At 41.3% G+C, this 18,076-nt stretch overlaps 1 protein-coding gene across 6 annotated transcripts in view; it reads left to right on the top strand.

Moving 5' to 3' along the window:
* The window catches only part of DOCK10 (dedicator of cytokinesis 10), a 197,028-nt gene that overhangs the window by 61,393 nt on the left and 117,559 nt on the right, over positions 1-18,076 (top strand). For 4 of the 6 annotated variants that reach the window (XM_044432860.1, XM_044432857.1, XM_044432858.1 and 1 more), the window contains exon 1: positions 12,315-12,476. The exons of the other annotated variants lie outside the window; for them this stretch is intronic. In XM_044432860.1, the coding sequence (XP_044288795.1) occupies positions 12,342-12,476 (135 nt within the window). In that variant the 5' untranslated portion in view covers positions 12,315-12,341. Of the gene's footprint in view, positions 1-12,314; positions 12,477-18,076 lie in introns of those variants that run through there. 6 annotated transcript variants of the gene reach the window in all.

Below are 18,076 nucleotides of genomic sequence, written 5' to 3'. Positions count from 1 at the left end.
CTCAGAACTGGTTTACCCTTAAGAAACTACAACATGGATGATCAGGGAGGAGTCCCTGCCACACATGGGGATGTGGGAGCAAGAGGCGGTAGAAATAAGAGCAAGGTCTCTTCTTGGCTACATTATTGTTCTGAGCTTTCCCAGCAGGAATCAAGAGTGCAACTGCAAGCACCATGAAGCCAATCAGGAAAATATGCATGGAGCATGTCACTTGTTACCATGGAGAGACATCAGATGGCCTTTCCTTGACTGCAACTTACTTCTTTCATGATTTCTGGGGTTGTGATTGTAGTCAAATCCCATAATCCCCAGTGGGAAATGATTCACAGAGCAGCCTCTACAACTTGTTAGCCTCCCTTCTAAATTAAGGGGTCTAGACTGGTAGCAAAGGATTGCATGACTCATTTCAAGCCTAACCCAGATGCAAAGCGCCCCAATCCAAATAAAAATGGAGCTAACTTATTCGAGCAGGGAGGGTTGGCATGTCAGGCTGCCTCTGGCTCAATATCTGCTCCATCTCTGAAAGCAATTCAGACATGCAGAAAATTTGTTCAGGAGACTGAAACAAGCTCAGACCTTGGAGTCTGTGTTCATATTAAGGTCAATTGAGGGAGAAGAATTACAACACATATAAAATGGCTGAGTTTACAAATGCACTTAAGTCTATTTATTCTCCTGAAACAGAATCAGCATGAGAAGTGCTTGCTCTCGCTCTTGCTCTCGCTCTCCCTCTGTGTGTGTATGTCTATGTGTTTGGGATAGACCTCATCTTTCATGTTTGTTAGAAATGGGAATACAGATGCTTCACAGTCCATTGCAAATAAAAATATTCAGAAACATAATCAGATCTCTAGAACAGTACAGAACCAGACTCAGATTTGTATGCTGCAAATACTTAAGAGTATGGTAAGCTCTTAAGCCTGCAGTTTGACATCAGGTATGAAGAACCTATGCAAGGAAAAAAACAGCAACAGATTTCCCATCTTTGTACAAGGAAGTATATCAATACTTCCCAATCAGACAGGATCATACTGAAGGCAATAATTATAAACTTAGTGCTCAGATTCAGAGGGGGCAATTTTTTAAAAATATGTGTACATGGATTTGTATGATGTGCACACAGTTTTCTGACAATCATACAAATGCTTCAACGAAAGTGGGCTGCGAAAGTAGCAAGTATGTGACATCTGATCATATATTGAAATCATTGTAAGGTTCTCAGTCCAATGCACTTTAGGAGGTGTGTTTATTCTTCCAGTGTTATAACAATACTGTTTTACACTGTCAAAAGGGTGAAATGAATCCATTTTCCCTACAGTTTGATAATTTGCATGAAACAAGTAAATAATTTAAAAAACAGTGTGCATCAGTGAATATAAAAGATAATTCCAGATACAAGATGTCTCTGTGTAACAATCTCCTCCCCCTAAAAAGCAACTACCAGATATTGCCAAAATGTGTTTAAATGAAGCATTAGTTCTGTTGTACCACCAGTAATTAGTTGAACTAGACAATTCCTTATTAAAGAGAGATTGCAGTTTCCAGTAGGCACAGACACGGCTTTTTGCTGAATGAGACTTCACTTAAGATCCTTCAACACAACAGGTAGACACCAAGAGTGGTGATCCATTGATTAGGCATTCCCTCTGTGCTTTTGGAGGGATGGTATAAAAAGGTCCCCTGGTTAAAACGCCTTTGTCCCTGTGGTTTGAAACAGACAGAAACTATAGAGCACGTCCTGCTGCGGTGCACATTTTATAGGGAAATTCGTGCTGCACTCATTTCCCCACTGATGAATTGCTTTCTGGGCTGCATGGGACAACAATATGTCTATATTTTGCTGTCTGACACTAATCCAAGGCTAACATACAGTGTTGATAAATTCTTAGTGGCTGCGATAGGTGTGCGAAGAAGGATCCTGAGGGAGCGTTGTTCTACTTTGCTGGATGAAAGACAAAGTCTGGGAATGCCACTTACTCAAGATGATGGATGTGAATTATAGTAGTAGTGCTGGGCTGGTTGATCGAAAGGTCACCGGTTCGAGTCTGCACAACAGGGTGAGCTCCCGTTGCTCCGTCCCAGCTCCTGTCATCCTTGCAGTTCAAAACCATGCAGATGCAAGTAAATAAAAAGGTGCCACTTCGGTGGGAAGGGAACAGCATTTCGTGCACTTCGGTGTTTAGTCGTGCCGGCCACATGACCACGGAGACTGTCTGCAGACAAATGCTGGCTCCCTCTGCTAGGAAAGGGAGATGAGCACCGCCCCCTAGAGTCAGGCATGACTGGACTCAACGTCAAGGGGAAACCTTTACATTTACCTTTTTACATTGTGTTGAAGTGCCTACTTCTGACTGGCATTTTATGACAGTTAATTTTTAATGTATTTTCTTCTCTTTTTAAATCTATTCATTTACTCAAATTGAGCTGGTCTTTGACCATAATAAAATTTATCAATCTATGATTAGGCATTTTGTGATGATGCTCACAGCAGTTTCTTAAATTCCCAAATGCACCCAGATGTCCAAAGAAGGTTGGATTTCTGCTCTAATTAAAATTGACACTAAACTTTTACTACCCTCTGAGGAGTGAATATATAAAGCTAAAACATCTGGAGGGTTCCAGGTTGGAAAAGGCAGTATAAAGGATAATTAATCTGCCCGGTTATTAAGATCTGCCTCTGAGGTACTTGCTAGTAGACCTACCTGTGGAGGTAACACAACTGGTTGTCTGTGTAAGGTTATCTTCAGCTGGGGCATCCAAATGCTGGATTTTCTCCCATGGAAGGCTCAATTCTCATATCTTTCTAGCTTTGAGACCCTTTTATTCACCTAGTATTTTTAGGCTCTGAGCCTTTATGCATAATCTTTCCTTGGTGTTGAATTAAATACAGTCCAGCAAAATGTGCTTTGGACAGTTTACCAGAGGCTGTCTAGGCTGCACCAAAAGAGCATGAAAGTAGCTATGATGTGAGACTGAGAAGGGTATTTTATTTCACATGATTTGGTCCTGCCCAGTAATGCAACTCTTATGTTGAAGTATGCAGAACTTTAAATAGGATTTGCCTTATCCTTAGAAATGTTACCAGATTGTAGGGGTTAAGCTTACCCTGTTTACCAAAGGTGGCCTTAATTTGTTAAGATGTGTCATTGGTGTTAGAAACTTGGAGAGATACCTTTAAAATTTAAAATTGACTGGCTGATTTTAGGACATTCCATACCTTACAGTGATGGAGGAAGTAATGTATAATTGAAAAATGAAGTCGGTACTTACTTGCTTCATGTCTAAGAAAGCATTTCTTAGAATCCTTGACAGTACCTACAACCACTACCAATTTGAAGGAAAAAAGATGTAAACACATGGATGAGACATTACACAAACTACTTCTGCTGTTCCCTTCATTTATATTTCCTTTCCTAGCATGTTTTGTTTCCTCTTGCTTTCATATCCTTCCTCCCCATCCACGCCCTCCATTTCTCAGTTCTGACATTCCATATTCCAATGTTTTTGTTTCTTCAATTATTTGATTGCATGCATGACAAGCAAAAGTTATGTGATGATTCTTTTGGATCAGATTTGGGATTTGACTTTCATGTCCTCTGTGCTTCCACCTAGACCCTTGTTCCCAATCCTCAACACTGGCAGTGTGGAAAGGAGGCCCAACAACTGGGTCCAATTCTGGTACCGAACTTGAGGGTGCAAATCAGTTGAAAAAAAAATCAGAGAAGGGCAGCAAAGATGCCCAACAGTGTAGTAAACAGTGCATATGAGGAATGATGAAAGGAAGACTTGAGAGACTAGAACAATGAGAGGGGACAGCTATAGGGCCTAGTGCAAATTAATCTTTCTCACCCACTCTGGTGATGTTCTTCATATATCTGGGTGCTCTTGGTAATTTTATTTATGATAATGTATTTGATGTGGCTACTACCAAATTTGGGGATGATCTTCTCTAGTTCTAGAATTTATGGATTGCACTGACTTTTTAATGAGGCACTGATGTGATGATAAAACTTGGTTTTTTAATTTGCATTCTGGGGCACTAATGTTACCTCCTGGGGTCAATAAGTCCATTTTTATTTTATTTATTTATTAAAACATTTTTATGCCGCCCCATTCGCCGAAGCCTCGGGGCGGCTCACATCAATAAACTAAAATAATTATAGTATAAATTAAAATATAAATATAAAATTAAATACAACAGTCCATGCAAAACATCTGTTTGGACTGTGAGCATGTACAGATCCTGTGTGCTGCTATGAGTGTACATGTGCATAGTACATTGTTCTGTGTGAAAAACTTTGGTCCAGAAGACAGGAAGGCCTGGAGGAATGTTGTCCATGGGGTCGTGATGGATCGGACATGACTTCACAACTAACAACAACAAAGATCCTTTATACTAGTAACTTTCTCTGATGTCTCATTCAACTTCATTCCTTACAGTTCAAGACCTAGCCTGTATAAAGGAGATGCTGCTGCAGACTGTTCCAAGTGTCACCACTTTTGATAAATGTGGTGACACTTTTGGAGCCAATATTTCAGACTCCACAGGTCAGCCATGCTATCTAAGAATTTGAGGAATTTACATAATATGGCTGCAGAAAATATCTCATTTTTGCTAGTTCAGATCTATTCATCTTTCCAGAAGGTGAAGTGGATAGTGTCCAAAATCTTGTTTCACTTATTTTAAAGTTGATGGCAGAACTTTGCTGATGGCTTTGCTTTGAAGGATTCCTTGCCCATTCTTAGCAAGATGGGGAAGGGAAAATGTATTCTTATAAGAGTTTCAGCATGCTAGCTGAAACTATCAGAATGAAGTTCACATATATATATCTTGCCATTTTAGTGGCTATTTGAGCCAAATACATTTCTTCTGAAGAGGTGTGCTAGCGAACTGATGTACAAAAGCATTCCTTCCTTTATGTGAACTCTGCGAGGGCAATTATAATTACAGTAGTTCATTGTCAGGGAGGCAGGACATGGCTTGAGCTATATTGGCTTCCGATTGGACTTCAGGCTATTTGCACTGGAGTTTTCATCTCTGTACCATTTGAGTGCCTACTTTTATATAGCATATACATACATTCCAAAGGCATTGAGGGGAAAGGAAATCTTAGAATCCTTTTGTGTGATCAAGTGTTACAGAAAAGGCTCGATGTACTTTGCAATCTCTGGAGAATTAAAGCAAAACAAACAAACAAACAAAAAAGAATCTTTGCATTCAGTGAACTCAGCACAGCTTGAGGGATCCTGTGTTAAATCTCAAGTCTCTCAGGACATTTTGCCTTGGCAGTTCTTTTCACAGTGTCATGTGAGAAGCTTTCAGAACTCTGTCAGTGTTGGTGGTATGGGAGAAAACAAGGACAAATACCAACTTTGTTAATGTTGTGGTTCTTCATTGGTAGTCACTGGGAATGTCTGCATAGCTTGGCAAAAAGCTCCAGCTTTCCTTTCCATTCTTTATTGCCAGACATCACTGGCTTTTCACTACTTTGCTAAGTGGGAGTACAGAGAAGCTACCCTTCTGTAAGTCTTCAGAGGACCAGTCTAACTAAATAAAAGCCAGCTCTGTCCTGCTTTCCCACCATTCTGCCACACACTAGAATGACCAAGAAATGGATCCTGTGCTGGAGTTCTATAGATCGAAGCAGACTATTTTCTTAATGGCCGGGGTCACCAGGGAGGGAGTAGTGCAAATCCCCCAGAGCTCCAGCCTTTACTTTATTTGAATCAATGAGCAGTTGCTATTCTCATTCATATTGTTGGATCAAAACCTGTTCACTGGGTGACCCAGACACAACCAGCTCTAGGGCTGTGGGGAAAAGACCATTTGTTTCCCAGGGCATGGTAAGGTGGCACAGAGCAATTCTCTTCACCCATCCTGAATGCATCTTCAAGCTGCTAGAGGAGCGTTTCTTGACCATCCTTTGAAGCTTTGGTTATTTTTGGGCATCCCAATTCAAGGTCAGGTTTGGAAAAGTAGGACTGTCGTGACCTACACTTATGTCAATGGCCACATGGGAATTTGTGAGAGGAAGAACACAGCTGTCACACCTCCTTGCCATCCCATTAACCACTGAGGTTATCACCATTCCATTCCCAGGGCATTGGCAGTCTAGTAAACTTTGCAGTACAAGCACGCATCATGACAGTTCTCAAAGCAACATCACTAAGGAAAACTCAAAGATACACTGAGGATCAGTATCAACAAACCAGTTTTTATCTCCATGAGAAGGAGGTGTTTTGTTCAGCCAGTGAATCTTGCCCACGAAAGAGCAAGTCACTGCAAAACTGTCCATTCCAATAGAGGTAGCTCACAACTGTACATTGCTGCTAGAAGGCCATCCCACAACTCCTGTAGGGATTGCAGCTAAGCTCAGAGGGAACAGGGAAGCCTGGAGCTGCAGCAAATGTTTTCATAGTTGCTGCTCATGAGTACTTCCTGGCTTTTTGTCCTTCCAAGCCTTGAGCCCACTATAGTGCTGGGAAAGACTAGAACTGTTTATTATATTTCTGTACTATACAGTCAGCCCTGACACTTGATTGGTCCTTAGACAGTTACTTCACGGAGACAGTTTGATAAGATCAAAGCGTTTGACAATAGTAAAATTGAAAGTGTACATTCCAAGTAAGATTCTCTTAGACATTGTGCAGCATTGCCAAACCAATGCTGCAAAAGATCAGCCCATTAAAAACATGTTACATGATGAGGAGCTGTGGAAATGATTTCTTGCAATCAGCAATCAAGAAGATTAAAAGGTCTCCTATGTTCTAGATAGGCAGGCATAATCACCTATAAAATGGTCTCAGCACATAGCAGAAGAGACGCTCGCATCAGAAATTAAGGCTGTTACTGGGCTTTGTTAGAGCTGCTTTCTCCATTGTGGTGCATAAGGCTTTGTCCACTGTAACCTGCAGTAGTAACTGTTCCCTCCACTTCTCCCTCTACTATAGGTTTTGTAAGGATTGGCAACCCCTCAGTCATATCTCTTATTCATCCTCCAGGGAGACAAAAGGAAGTGCATCTTCATATAGTGCAGAATTAAACTATGTAATTTGCTGCTACAGGAAGTAGTGATGGCCACCAATTTGGAGGTCTTTAAAGAAGTATTGAGCAAATTCATCGAAGAGAAGGCTATCAATGGCTTCTAGCTTTGTTGGCTATGTGCTACCTTCATGATCAGAGATGGCATGTTTGCTTACAGCAGTTGCTGAGGAGCTAGGGCAGGCAGAAGTCTTGAACCCACCCTGCTTGAGGGATCCTGTGGACAGCTGGTTTGACAACCTGTGAATGGAGGGCTCAACTAGATGGGCCATTGCTCTGATCCAGAATGGCTTTTCTTATGTTCTTATATCTTTTCTTATTCCCGTGAGAGTAGACACTCCCCACTCCCATACTGACTTTTTCTTCCAACAGCTTGTGCTTGTTACACATGTAAGCCGTATTGATCCCAGGCCAAAAAAAAAAAAAACGGTATTGAACTTATAGGTCATCAGCACTACAGAGTCTTCCTGTCTATAGTCTCCACTCACTTTTTTTTCTAACTTACTGAATATATTGAAATTGCCTGTGCTTTGTCCTGGCTTCTCTGAAGGTTAACAACAGTGTCCTAATAATGTTTAGAAAATAGGGATCATCCCCTTGATCTTCCCTATGAAACTCCTGTTAGCTGTTCCTATTTGCTCACTCTCTAGGAACCTTCTTCTTGTAGAGCCCCTAGACTAGCGGGTGAAGCTTCCTCTTATCTGCTCAGCTAGGAGTCAGAAAACAGTTGTTGAAACTATTGAGGAAATTAGATTAAGGGTGCAATCCGATGCATGTCCAGACAAGGGAAAAACCCCTGCAATTAAGCTAAAGCCCCACAATTAGTGCTCCAACAAAGTTCTGCTGAATCCACCCCTCTAGCATTCATGGACTTCCCCTTGTGCTTGACCCTGTCCTAAAGCAAACTGTGCTGACTAGAAGTACGCAATTGTTCATGGGACAAAGATCGTGCCACCAGCAGCCTTCTTCCACATCACATCTTCCATGTCACGTGCAACACAAAAACTGCTGCACACGATGCAGAAGAGGGATGTTGCATGTGCAGCATTTGCATGGAAGTCAATTCCTGGTGAGCACCACGTGAACACTGGGCACACTCACCAGGATCTTGAAGTCACAACTTTGAAAAATCAGACCAGGTCCAGGGTAGCCAAGCCCAGATTCATACCATCAAAAAGATTTCTCCCATATCCACAGCATGCTTGCTGGACCACGCTCAGAGTTGTAGGACTTTTTTCTGTCTAAATATGTATGCGTTTGTGCCTTAAGTTATTAAAAAGGCAAGAGAGCTTCTAGAAAGGTGGGAAAGTCCACTGTGGTTCTGACTACATTGTATTCATTTATTTACCCTACACATGAAATTGTGTGTCCAATTCCTTGTTTTTCAACCAGTTCAAGATATTGAACACGTTCACCCAGTACTCTGCCACCTTTGGAAATTTTAACCTTAAACCGTGGTTTTTCAAGGGGTTGTCCTGTGCCCGAGACAGCAGGATTAAGGACCTCTTCTCCCGTCCTCCCCCTTGGTCCTCCTCCTGGTACTCTAGGGGATAATATGGGAACACAGGGAGGTGGTGAGTGGGGAGAGGGGGTGATGGCTGCCAGAAAATGCCCAGGAGACACTTTGGGGCAGCTGTGAGAGACTCCCCACTTGTCCTTACCCATCATCCAGCACAGCCACCATACAACTGAGCCGTACTCCAGCATGAAATGGCTTGTTCTTTCTAAGCAGGGGGAACATGCCTCTTTTCCCCACTGTTGATAGACAGGGAAGAAATGTGGTGGAACATGATGAAGGCAAGCAGAGGGTCCCATTCTACACTGGTGAGTGACGCATACTCTGATTGGCTGCCTGCTCCCTAGGAGGTAGTTGGTTTGAGTGTACTCACACCCTGCCATGGGCTGCACCCCCCCTGCTGGCAGAGCGGTGAAACAGTCATGGTGTAGTTGAACACCTTCTTAAGAGATGGAATGATATGGAGCGTACCTCTCCACACCCTGCTTGGCCATGCAGGCAACTCTTTCAGCTGCTGGCTATGGATACCACAAGATTCCAACTGGGCACAGTTGCCATCAGTTAGAACCCCTTGGCCAGAGTGCTTGTCACTCTTGCCAAGAGGCTTTGTAGTTTTTGGCTTGACCATGGCTTGCTAAGGCACAGCTTAGGGTTAGGGTACAGAGTCAGATGAAGCAAGTAGCTGAGGGTTTGCTGAACTCTAGAGTAAGCTGTGGCTTTGGGGAGGTAGCTTCTTAGCAACCCTAAAGTAACTTTGTGGGGAGGGGGGCAGGTTCAGATGACAAGCTGGTTTAGTGTGTCATGTAAGTCCACTAATTGATTAAAACTATTCCATAGACACTAAAAAGCAACCTATTCACAGCCCTAGCCTTTTAAGGAACTCCAATTAAAGTCAGAGGGATACCGAGCACACCCACAGCCTGATGGAGAGGAGAAAGTGGAAGTTCACAGTACAGTAACCAGAGAAGGCTGAAAGGGTAAGATAGTTTAAACAGTTTGCATGCAAGCATAAATAGAATGAAAGCAAGCATAGCCAAAATAATTACTTTTCTTTCTAACATAGTATCCTATAAATTTGCAGTTTGGGGTGACTCATCTATTTCTATGAACAAACCACCAAAATCAATATGACAATTCATCTATTTGATCTTCATGGGATTTTTTTAGAATTCCAAAATGACATCCATTTAATTAGGGTACTTGAGGTCAGTGGGGATTTTCCACCGGATCACCAGGAGGCATTTCAACTTATCTCAAAATATATGGCCCTGATAAATTCACTAATACCACATTTTGTTGATATCATAGTGCATCTTCAAGATGAAAACTATTTCATTAAATGGCATTTGTTGGGGTGGGAGTGGAGGTCATCTCATAAAGACAACTTTGTGTACCCAGAAAGCAAAATATTTGCATATAATGCATTCTCTTATTTTGAAATTACTGAGTAAGATGCTAATGAAGTGCTGATAACATAGCAAATATCTAATTTAAGTTTATTTTATATATTTCAGCAAAGAGGAAATACTCATTCAAGAAAAGTCCCTGCACTATGTTTTAACATGGTACTTGAATTGTTTTGGTTACACACCCAAACTATTCATGTGTATTACCTGCACTTCCTCTTGAAAGAACCTCAGACTATATATGAAAATTGAAGTCATATAAAGTATACTGAAAACTGAAAAGAAATATCCAGTGGTTATATAATAGATGGGGTATTGGTTACCACCAGTAAATAATAATGTATTTTGTTGTTAATGCCTTCATTTACTCATTCAAATTTAGGATAATACTTAGCATTAAGGGTTGTCATAGAAATCTACCTGGATGATAGGGATTTAGGATCAAGATGATCAAGAGATTAATCACATGATAGCTTGGACTGTGGAAAGAACTAGCTTGAAAAGCCTTAAGCAGAGAGAGGTTTGGGGGTGGGGGGAGGAAAAAAAACAGAATTTAAGAGAAAGAAAAAGAAGGATCAGAAATATCAGGGTAAAGAGCAGAATCCCTGTAGAGAGATTGCCCAGGTCCTCACATGTTGGACTCTGCTCAGACAGATTTGGCTGATTCTGAGGAGGAGGTGGAGATGTGGAGCAGTACAGATGACTTTTCCAAGTTTCTCCAACAGAGCATGAGACCCTGCCCACCTTGGAAAAGGAGGGGTGCTTTTCGGGAGACGCAGGGGATGTGCCTTGGCCCAGTCAAGAGGTGGCAGGTGAAGTGAGCAGGCCAATAAAGACGTGTCTGGCGTTCCTGCCTCCAGCAGCAGGACCCAGCTGAAGTTGGGGACAGACTCATTCTGACACAGAGGGAAGGAAAGTTTCAGTTTGGATTCAACTTTTCATTGTATTGAACATGGACAGATGCTTCTCCCATCTCCCAGGGAGAATACTAATTTGATGTATACTATTCTGTATCCCGTTAAGCTTTAATAAAAGGACTGTGCTTCTTAAGTCTCACCTGGGTTCCTGGAGAGAAAAGGCAAGAGGGACACTTGCTCATGACAATTCTAGAACAAAGAGGGCTTCCACAACTGGAGAACTGGTTAAGGGAATGTCGGGATCAGGACAATTAATTGTGGGAACGAACTTTGATAAAGCAGGGCCACAGTCTATTTAGGTTAGCTGGATGTGTTTATCCCTGGGTATCTTATTACCACATTGCTCTTAGGTTTTTCTGTGTGTTGCATTGTGTGTATCCTTTCAGAGATAAAATCTTTTTCTTGTTGACATTTTTACAATAAATGTTCAAACTTTTTTTTTTTTGAAATGTTGCAATCTCTATGTTACGGTATCCACCCCCACATCCACCCCCCCCCCCACACACACACACACATACAGTACCTAAAAAAGGGCACTTGAGCCTTAAGGATTTTTAAGGGGAGGGGTAAAATGTCTATTTTCTCTTTATTTTCAAACCTACTACATTATGCAAAGCACTCAGGCAATAGGAGCAGATGAAAAAAGGAAGAACATTGTGGGTTCACAATGCTTAGTAAAAATCAGGGACAGAATTACAGTTCTGTGGGAAAAATACTTGGGTTCTGTGACTGAAAACATTTTGGAACTGCTGATTTAGATGAAATGGCCTTCCCTGAGGGCTTGGTGGTAATTTCTGATGAGGATCTTCTGCATGTTTTATTTCTGGATGACAGCTGTAAGTCTCCAGAATGAAGAGTGACAGCTCTTACTAAGGTTTGGAGATTAGAAAAGCAAATGGGTAAGCTCATACTCCAGCAAGTCAGCAGAGTCCTTTAAGGGTCCTAGAGAGGGCAAAAAGCAGTGAATACGGACATAACTCATTAGTGATCTTGCTGTTCAGCCAAGACAATCATGGTGCAGAAAGTCCATGCAGTTGTCTTGTCTTAGTCCAGTCATTGTCATCCATAGCAGGGCTATAAGATGATGTCACGGGCATCTCAAGACTCTCTCTACTTCCTAACTGGGGCGGGGGGGGGGGGTTACTGTTTCCAAAGCTGGAATTACTAATTGAGTGGAAGTAGCAAGTTTTCTCTTAATCATAGTTTTCTGTCTTGTTTTTTTAAAACTGGGTTTTCTTATGAGCAAGCATGAAAAGCGCGATGAAGAGTTTATTTCTGGCTCACCCAACCCCATCTTTCTTAAAGCACCGCATTGCTCACAGGAAGTAATGAGCATGTTGGGGCTTTTTGGTCTGAATATATAGACACAGAGCACTTCCTCTACACAAGCACAACTGAAATCTTTACTTCACTAAGGCTGGTATAGTCACAAAGTTAAAGGAACTCTTTTTGTAACATGGATGTCGTTGCTGTTTGATTTTTCTGCTGGTACAATGAGCTTTCGAGGGAAGGTGTTTAAACGGGAAGCCAGTGACCGCTGGAAGAAGAGAAGGACATATAAACGAGTAAATCGAGATATCCATAGGTGGAGCTGTGTATGTATACTTTTCTTTCATCTCGTTCCTTTCTCAAGCAATTCTCCATTTGAGCCGTTGGAGAGAAAGCCAAACTCAGGCTAGGAGTCGTGTCTGATCTCCCCATATAAAGCAAGTTGACTCAGTCAGTTGGTGGTTGTGCTACTAGTGGAATTGGGCATCAAGATTTCAACACATTTCAGTTAAACTCTACCGTACAAAATCAGTTTTAATTCAGTTTTTTCATCTTACATTTGCTTTTAGATATCCTCATTTGTCCATCTCTTGAAGAAAAAAGGGAAAGAGAGAAGTAATAATAGTAATGAGAGATTTACTCTTTGTGGTTACCGTGCCATTCTTTTCATAATGAATGACATACAAAACTAATGGGCGTATTTCTTTTCAGTTGTTCATTTGTTAATCTCCTAGTTGATTCCAGGTCAGATGGAGGCAGCATGCTTGCTACTGCTTCATCTCTACCTAGCTGATTTGGAAATGAGAATTGATTCAATGATTACTTACTGGGTAAAATGGCTTCCTGAACATTTCTACCCACCCTATTGCAAAGGGTTTAACAAAAGAAAACAAAAACTTGCATTGATGCCAATTGATACTTTTGCTTTTACAAACTCCCTGAGAGGAGAATTTGGGGAGAAATGGGGTATGTGAAAGTTTAATCCTGTCCTCTCAATGAAAAGTAGCTCCAATACAAATCAGGGCTACATGAGCTAAACTTGTATAAAGAAAAAGCAATCACTGCTAGATGGTGTACGAGTACCATAATGAGCATTTTTCCTCCAAAGCACTGTGTTTTTGGTCATGTGGAGACATTTAAATAAAATTAAAGAGATGAGAGACCTTTGGGGGGAACTCCTTCAGTGGCACAGTACATGTTTTGCATACAAAAAGTTTCATATACCTGGCATCTCCAGGCATAAGTGACTGATGTTGGGAAAGTCTCTACCTGAATCACTGGAGAGCTGCTGTCGAAATAGACATACTTGCTGCACCTGATATAAAGCAGTTTCCAGCGCTTCTGCATCCATCAAATTTGCAACTCTGAACCTGGAGGAAGACAAGGATGTGGGCAGGTGGGGGTGACAGTGTAAATTAAGGCCGTGCTCAGCTGTGAAATGGGAAAGGAGCCCTGCCCATCTTTACTGTACTTTGGCTAAATACTCTGGAAATTCTGGCTTTTCAAAACTGCAGAAATGAAGAATAATAAGCATTACATACATATGTTTAATCTACTTATTGTATTCTGCTCTCAGAATGTGGTCATACCTGGTAAACAGATTAGATTTCTAAACAGATTGTTGGAATTTGGGGTGGGTAGTGGGTGGCTGGATTCCTACTGCCCTGCTTCTAAATCATTCTTCATAGTCACAGGAATTGTAAAATATTTGCTTAGTAAATTTTGAGTCCAGAGGAGTTTTCATTCTTTATGAATCTAGATATTTCATCTCTCCCAGTCTTGCTACAGAAATATTTTAGTGCTATTTGACAGGCACTGTGACCAGTTTGTCATCCACTTGACCTAATAAAATGTGGTCGTGTTGCTCATTGCTAAGGATTCCTAATTTTGCTTTTGTAAGAAAGGGGTTTCTGTTAGAAATGGACACCCCAATTTCATGAAGAAGATAGCTGTGTGGAGGATAGCTTGTATGCATGCAGATGCTATGTGGGCAGATGTTGGCTGCACAGAAATAGTCATCATGCCTCATTGAATTGGCTTGATGGACCTTTTCATGGAAATATGAGGATGCTCTGTGCCCCTTTCAGAACTGTTTGTTTTTGTGTGCCTCTAGTTGCACTGCAGAAAGGCTGTGCCAGACAGAATGTTTTGTATGGCTCCATTATTTTTGTGAATGCCATATCCTGATTGCTGAAAGCATTGCTTGAAGTAGCTGTCCTTGGAGGCTCAGGTGGCGGCAGTGGCAAGGAGCGCTTTCCTTCAGCTTCAGCTGATCCATCAACTGTGTCCTTACCTGGATGAGCAATGCCTAGAAATTGTGACCCATGCTCTGGTAACTTCCTGACTGGACTATTGTAATGCACTCTCTGTGGGGGTACCCTTGAAGACAGTCCTAATACTTCAATTGGTTCAGAATAGAGCAACGAGGATGTTAGCAGGAACCAGCAGGTATTCACATATAATGCTGGTCCTGTACCATCTACATTGGCTACCTTCCCTATGTGTCTATTGGATCTCCTTCCCTATGTGTCTTCGTGCCCCTTAAGATCTGGTGCGTAGGTCCTTCTTCAGGAGCCCTCTTTGAAGGAGATCAGAAGAGTGGCTACCCAGAGAAGGGCCTTCTCTGTGGTGGTGCCCCAGCTATGGAATGCACTCCTCAGAGAGGTTCACCTGGGACTGACTCTGTATTCTTTTTGGTGCCAGGTTAAAACCTTTTTATTCACCCATTAGGTGAATCTGATTAGGTTTTAATATTTGTTTTATTTATTGGATGTGATGCTTCATTTTATTCTGTTTTTATTTTAAAACTATCCCGAGACTAGGGTAGTTGGACAGTATACAGAAACTTAAATAAAATAAAATAATAAAATAATATAATAGTTACATGGTGCTTCTTTCCCCTAGGCCTGGTATACAGTGTATCAGAATTTTCTTCCTCTTCAGTGAGGACAAATTAAGGTGCTGTCACCATGGCATGCTCATCTGTCAGTGTATTTTTCAATGGCATGGTTAGCCTCCAGGAAAGTACTTAAAACTGGGATTTCTGATATGTTATTTCTGTAATTCATAGTCTATGGCTTCCCACTAGTATTTCACAACTGGTGCACATTAAATACCTGTCCCAGAGGCACATCTGCTGTCAGTGTGCAGTTAGCCTTTTTCCTTTCTTTTTGTCAGAACACCTGCAGATATCACAGAAATATAGAAATGGAGTGAGTCAGAAGGGATCCAGTCCATCTAGTCCAGACCAGGCCATCTAGTCTGACCCCTGGCTCCAATCTGCTCTGTTCATGACATGCCTACTGTCATTTGACAACCCACAGTGAATGTGACTATAAGAGCATAACAGAATGCATAGTATAATTCAGCATCATTCCCTTTTTAAATTATTTTTGTTGAATACAGTTTTATAATATAAGCAGAATAGCTTGTCATAACTGCAGTGGTTAACCTTTATTTATGCTGTGTGTGGTGTGAACTGGGTGTGTTTTACTGGATTCTTTTTGTCAACAGAAATGGAACTGATGATTTGTCATCCCAAGCCTTGAAAGTGCTTCTATTTGATGGTTGCCAGTGAGGTGAATCACTTTGCAAGAACACTGGTGCCTGCTGCATGGCAATAATGTGGAGCAAGGAAGAACCTTTTTGCAGTGCAAAATGAAACTGAGGTTTCTGCAGCTAGTACTACTACCCAACTGCGGCCTGTGCACTTGCTATTTAATAACCACACCCTTGTTCTGCTCTTAGGCCGTCAATGGCTTCACCTAAAGAACCATCTCACTGACTGCTACCGTCTTTATTTTGTTGTTGTTGTTGCTTCGTTAAAAATTATTCCAGTAGACCGGTGATAATAGCTAAAATTGAAAAAGCTAATAGCTTCTCATTCAGTTTTAAGCCTTTGGCATAGATAGCCACAATCCCTTTTAAGAACTGAATACTGTATCGAATGCTCAGATAGGTTCTTACACCTTGTGATTTTTTTGAGATCAGCATTAGTGTAACTAGAGCAAAACACAGGCAAAAGCAGATGAAACTGCTTTGCAGGCATTCCCTGTAAAGAAGATAATATGGCTGAAGTGCATGCTGTTTAAATTTAAACCTACTTAAAAGTGACACCTAAGTGCAATCTCAGGAGTCTAGTTGCAAGATATATATCATTTAGAGTGTTTCAGAATTCTGATACATGCTAACAATGGGAGAGAATGTGGCAACTGAAATTATTTGATTCATAGCAGAATGCTGCTATATTGATTTATACTTGTATTACTGTTTTTCAACTCTTGATTATAAAAAGCTTGTTGACTTTTAAATCTACTCTCCTCCTGGGGACCAAAGTGCATGCACCTCTTTCTCTTCCAATTATGCTGCTGTGAGGTGATACCTGCATGGCCAATTTAACTCTCCCAACCCTGAAGCTTCCTTGCACTTCCCTAGCAAATTCAGGTTGCTGAAAGAAGCAATTAATCCTCGGTTTCACAAAGCATTAATGTGATATCAGTGAACACGAGGCAGTTTCAGGGCAATCCTATTCCTGCAGTCTTGTGGAATGTCCTTGGTGTCAAAAGACAGGACTATAATAAGCAGTCTTTCCTCTTCTTTGAGTCTGGTTGTGGTAAATGTGATAGTTGATGTAGAATTTGGACTTTTAGCCTAAATTAAAAAGAAAAAAAGACAGAAAATGCTTACCTTGTACGTATTTTATTCTTTCTTCTCTCTGTGTGACATCATTGCAATTTATGTTTTCCACCCTCTGGCAGTGAAAAATAATAGTAGATCAGACAATGAAAGACACACAGTCTCAGTTCAAGTGCTACAATAAGCAAGGATTCCAGAAAACCCTGGCTTGCCTGGGTGAAGCAAAATGTCCAAATATGCTGTCCAAATCATCTGATGGTTCTTGTTTGGTTCCTCAGCTAAAATCTACAGACTTTTAGTTAGCTTACTGAAGCATCTGAACAACATCCAAACAATCCAGAATCATACATCTTGGTTTGTCGTTGGCTTTGCACTCTGAATTGTTTGGGGAGAGAGAAGCTATAATCCCAGGTATGGATGGCATGAAAAGCAAACCAGAGATAGAGGGAACCCCAGCCCCCACCCAAAGAGGAATCAGGCCGGAGAGATCAGCCAGAGTTCACTAGAATACTGCTTAATCCCAAAAATGTCCAGACATGACAGTATTGTATTATGGGTACATGAACTACAACTCTAAGGGTAGGGTATTTGGTATTTTCTTGACTCTAATGTAACTCAATGATTCTCTTGCACCCATTTCATTCATTCATTCATTCATTCATTCATTCATTCATTCAAAGCTTTTGTACCCCATCCTTTCACCAGAGTCTCAGGACAGTAATGCAATAATAAAACACAGCATCAGAAATAAAACCCATTTTAAAACAACATTACGTCTTAACATATTGGGGAACTAAAAATGGTTTTGGCCTCACCAAACGTAAACCTATCCCTCACCAAAGCAAACATTAGCATATGAAACAGAAATGTTTTTAAAAGCAATATAAAAACCAGTTGGAGAGTGCAATTTTATTGTTCATGGGCAGAATCAGAAAAACCTTTCTGAGGTTGGTGACAGCCAGTCTCTTCTTCTCTCTGCAGACGTGGAGCGAAGAGTACCAGTTGCCTCTCCATGGTTAGAGAGAGGGGAGAAGGGGGCATCCCAGGAGATGGGAAGAGAAAGAAACTGGAAAGGGTACAATCTTGCTTCTTTTCAAAGTGCCCTCTCTAGATGGACTCAAAGCCCATCTAGCAAAAGGCTGGGAGTTCAGAGAATGAGTAGAGGGGTAAAGATCAATTCTATTGCTTCTGCTACACTGCTGGCTTTATTCAGCCTGGTAGGTTGTAGACATCTTAGAAACTTCTAAATTTGGAGTCTTTTGAGTAGCAGGACTGTGCCTTTATTTATCAT

This window comes from Varanus komodoensis, unplaced genomic scaffold (assembly GCF_004798865.1).
Source record: "Varanus komodoensis strain SLA01 unplaced genomic scaffold, ASM479886v1 scaffold25, whole genome shotgun sequence".
NCBI lineage: Eukaryota > Metazoa > Chordata > Lepidosauria > Squamata > Varanidae > Varanus > Varanus komodoensis.
This window is presented reverse-complemented; position numbering and strand designations above follow the sequence as displayed.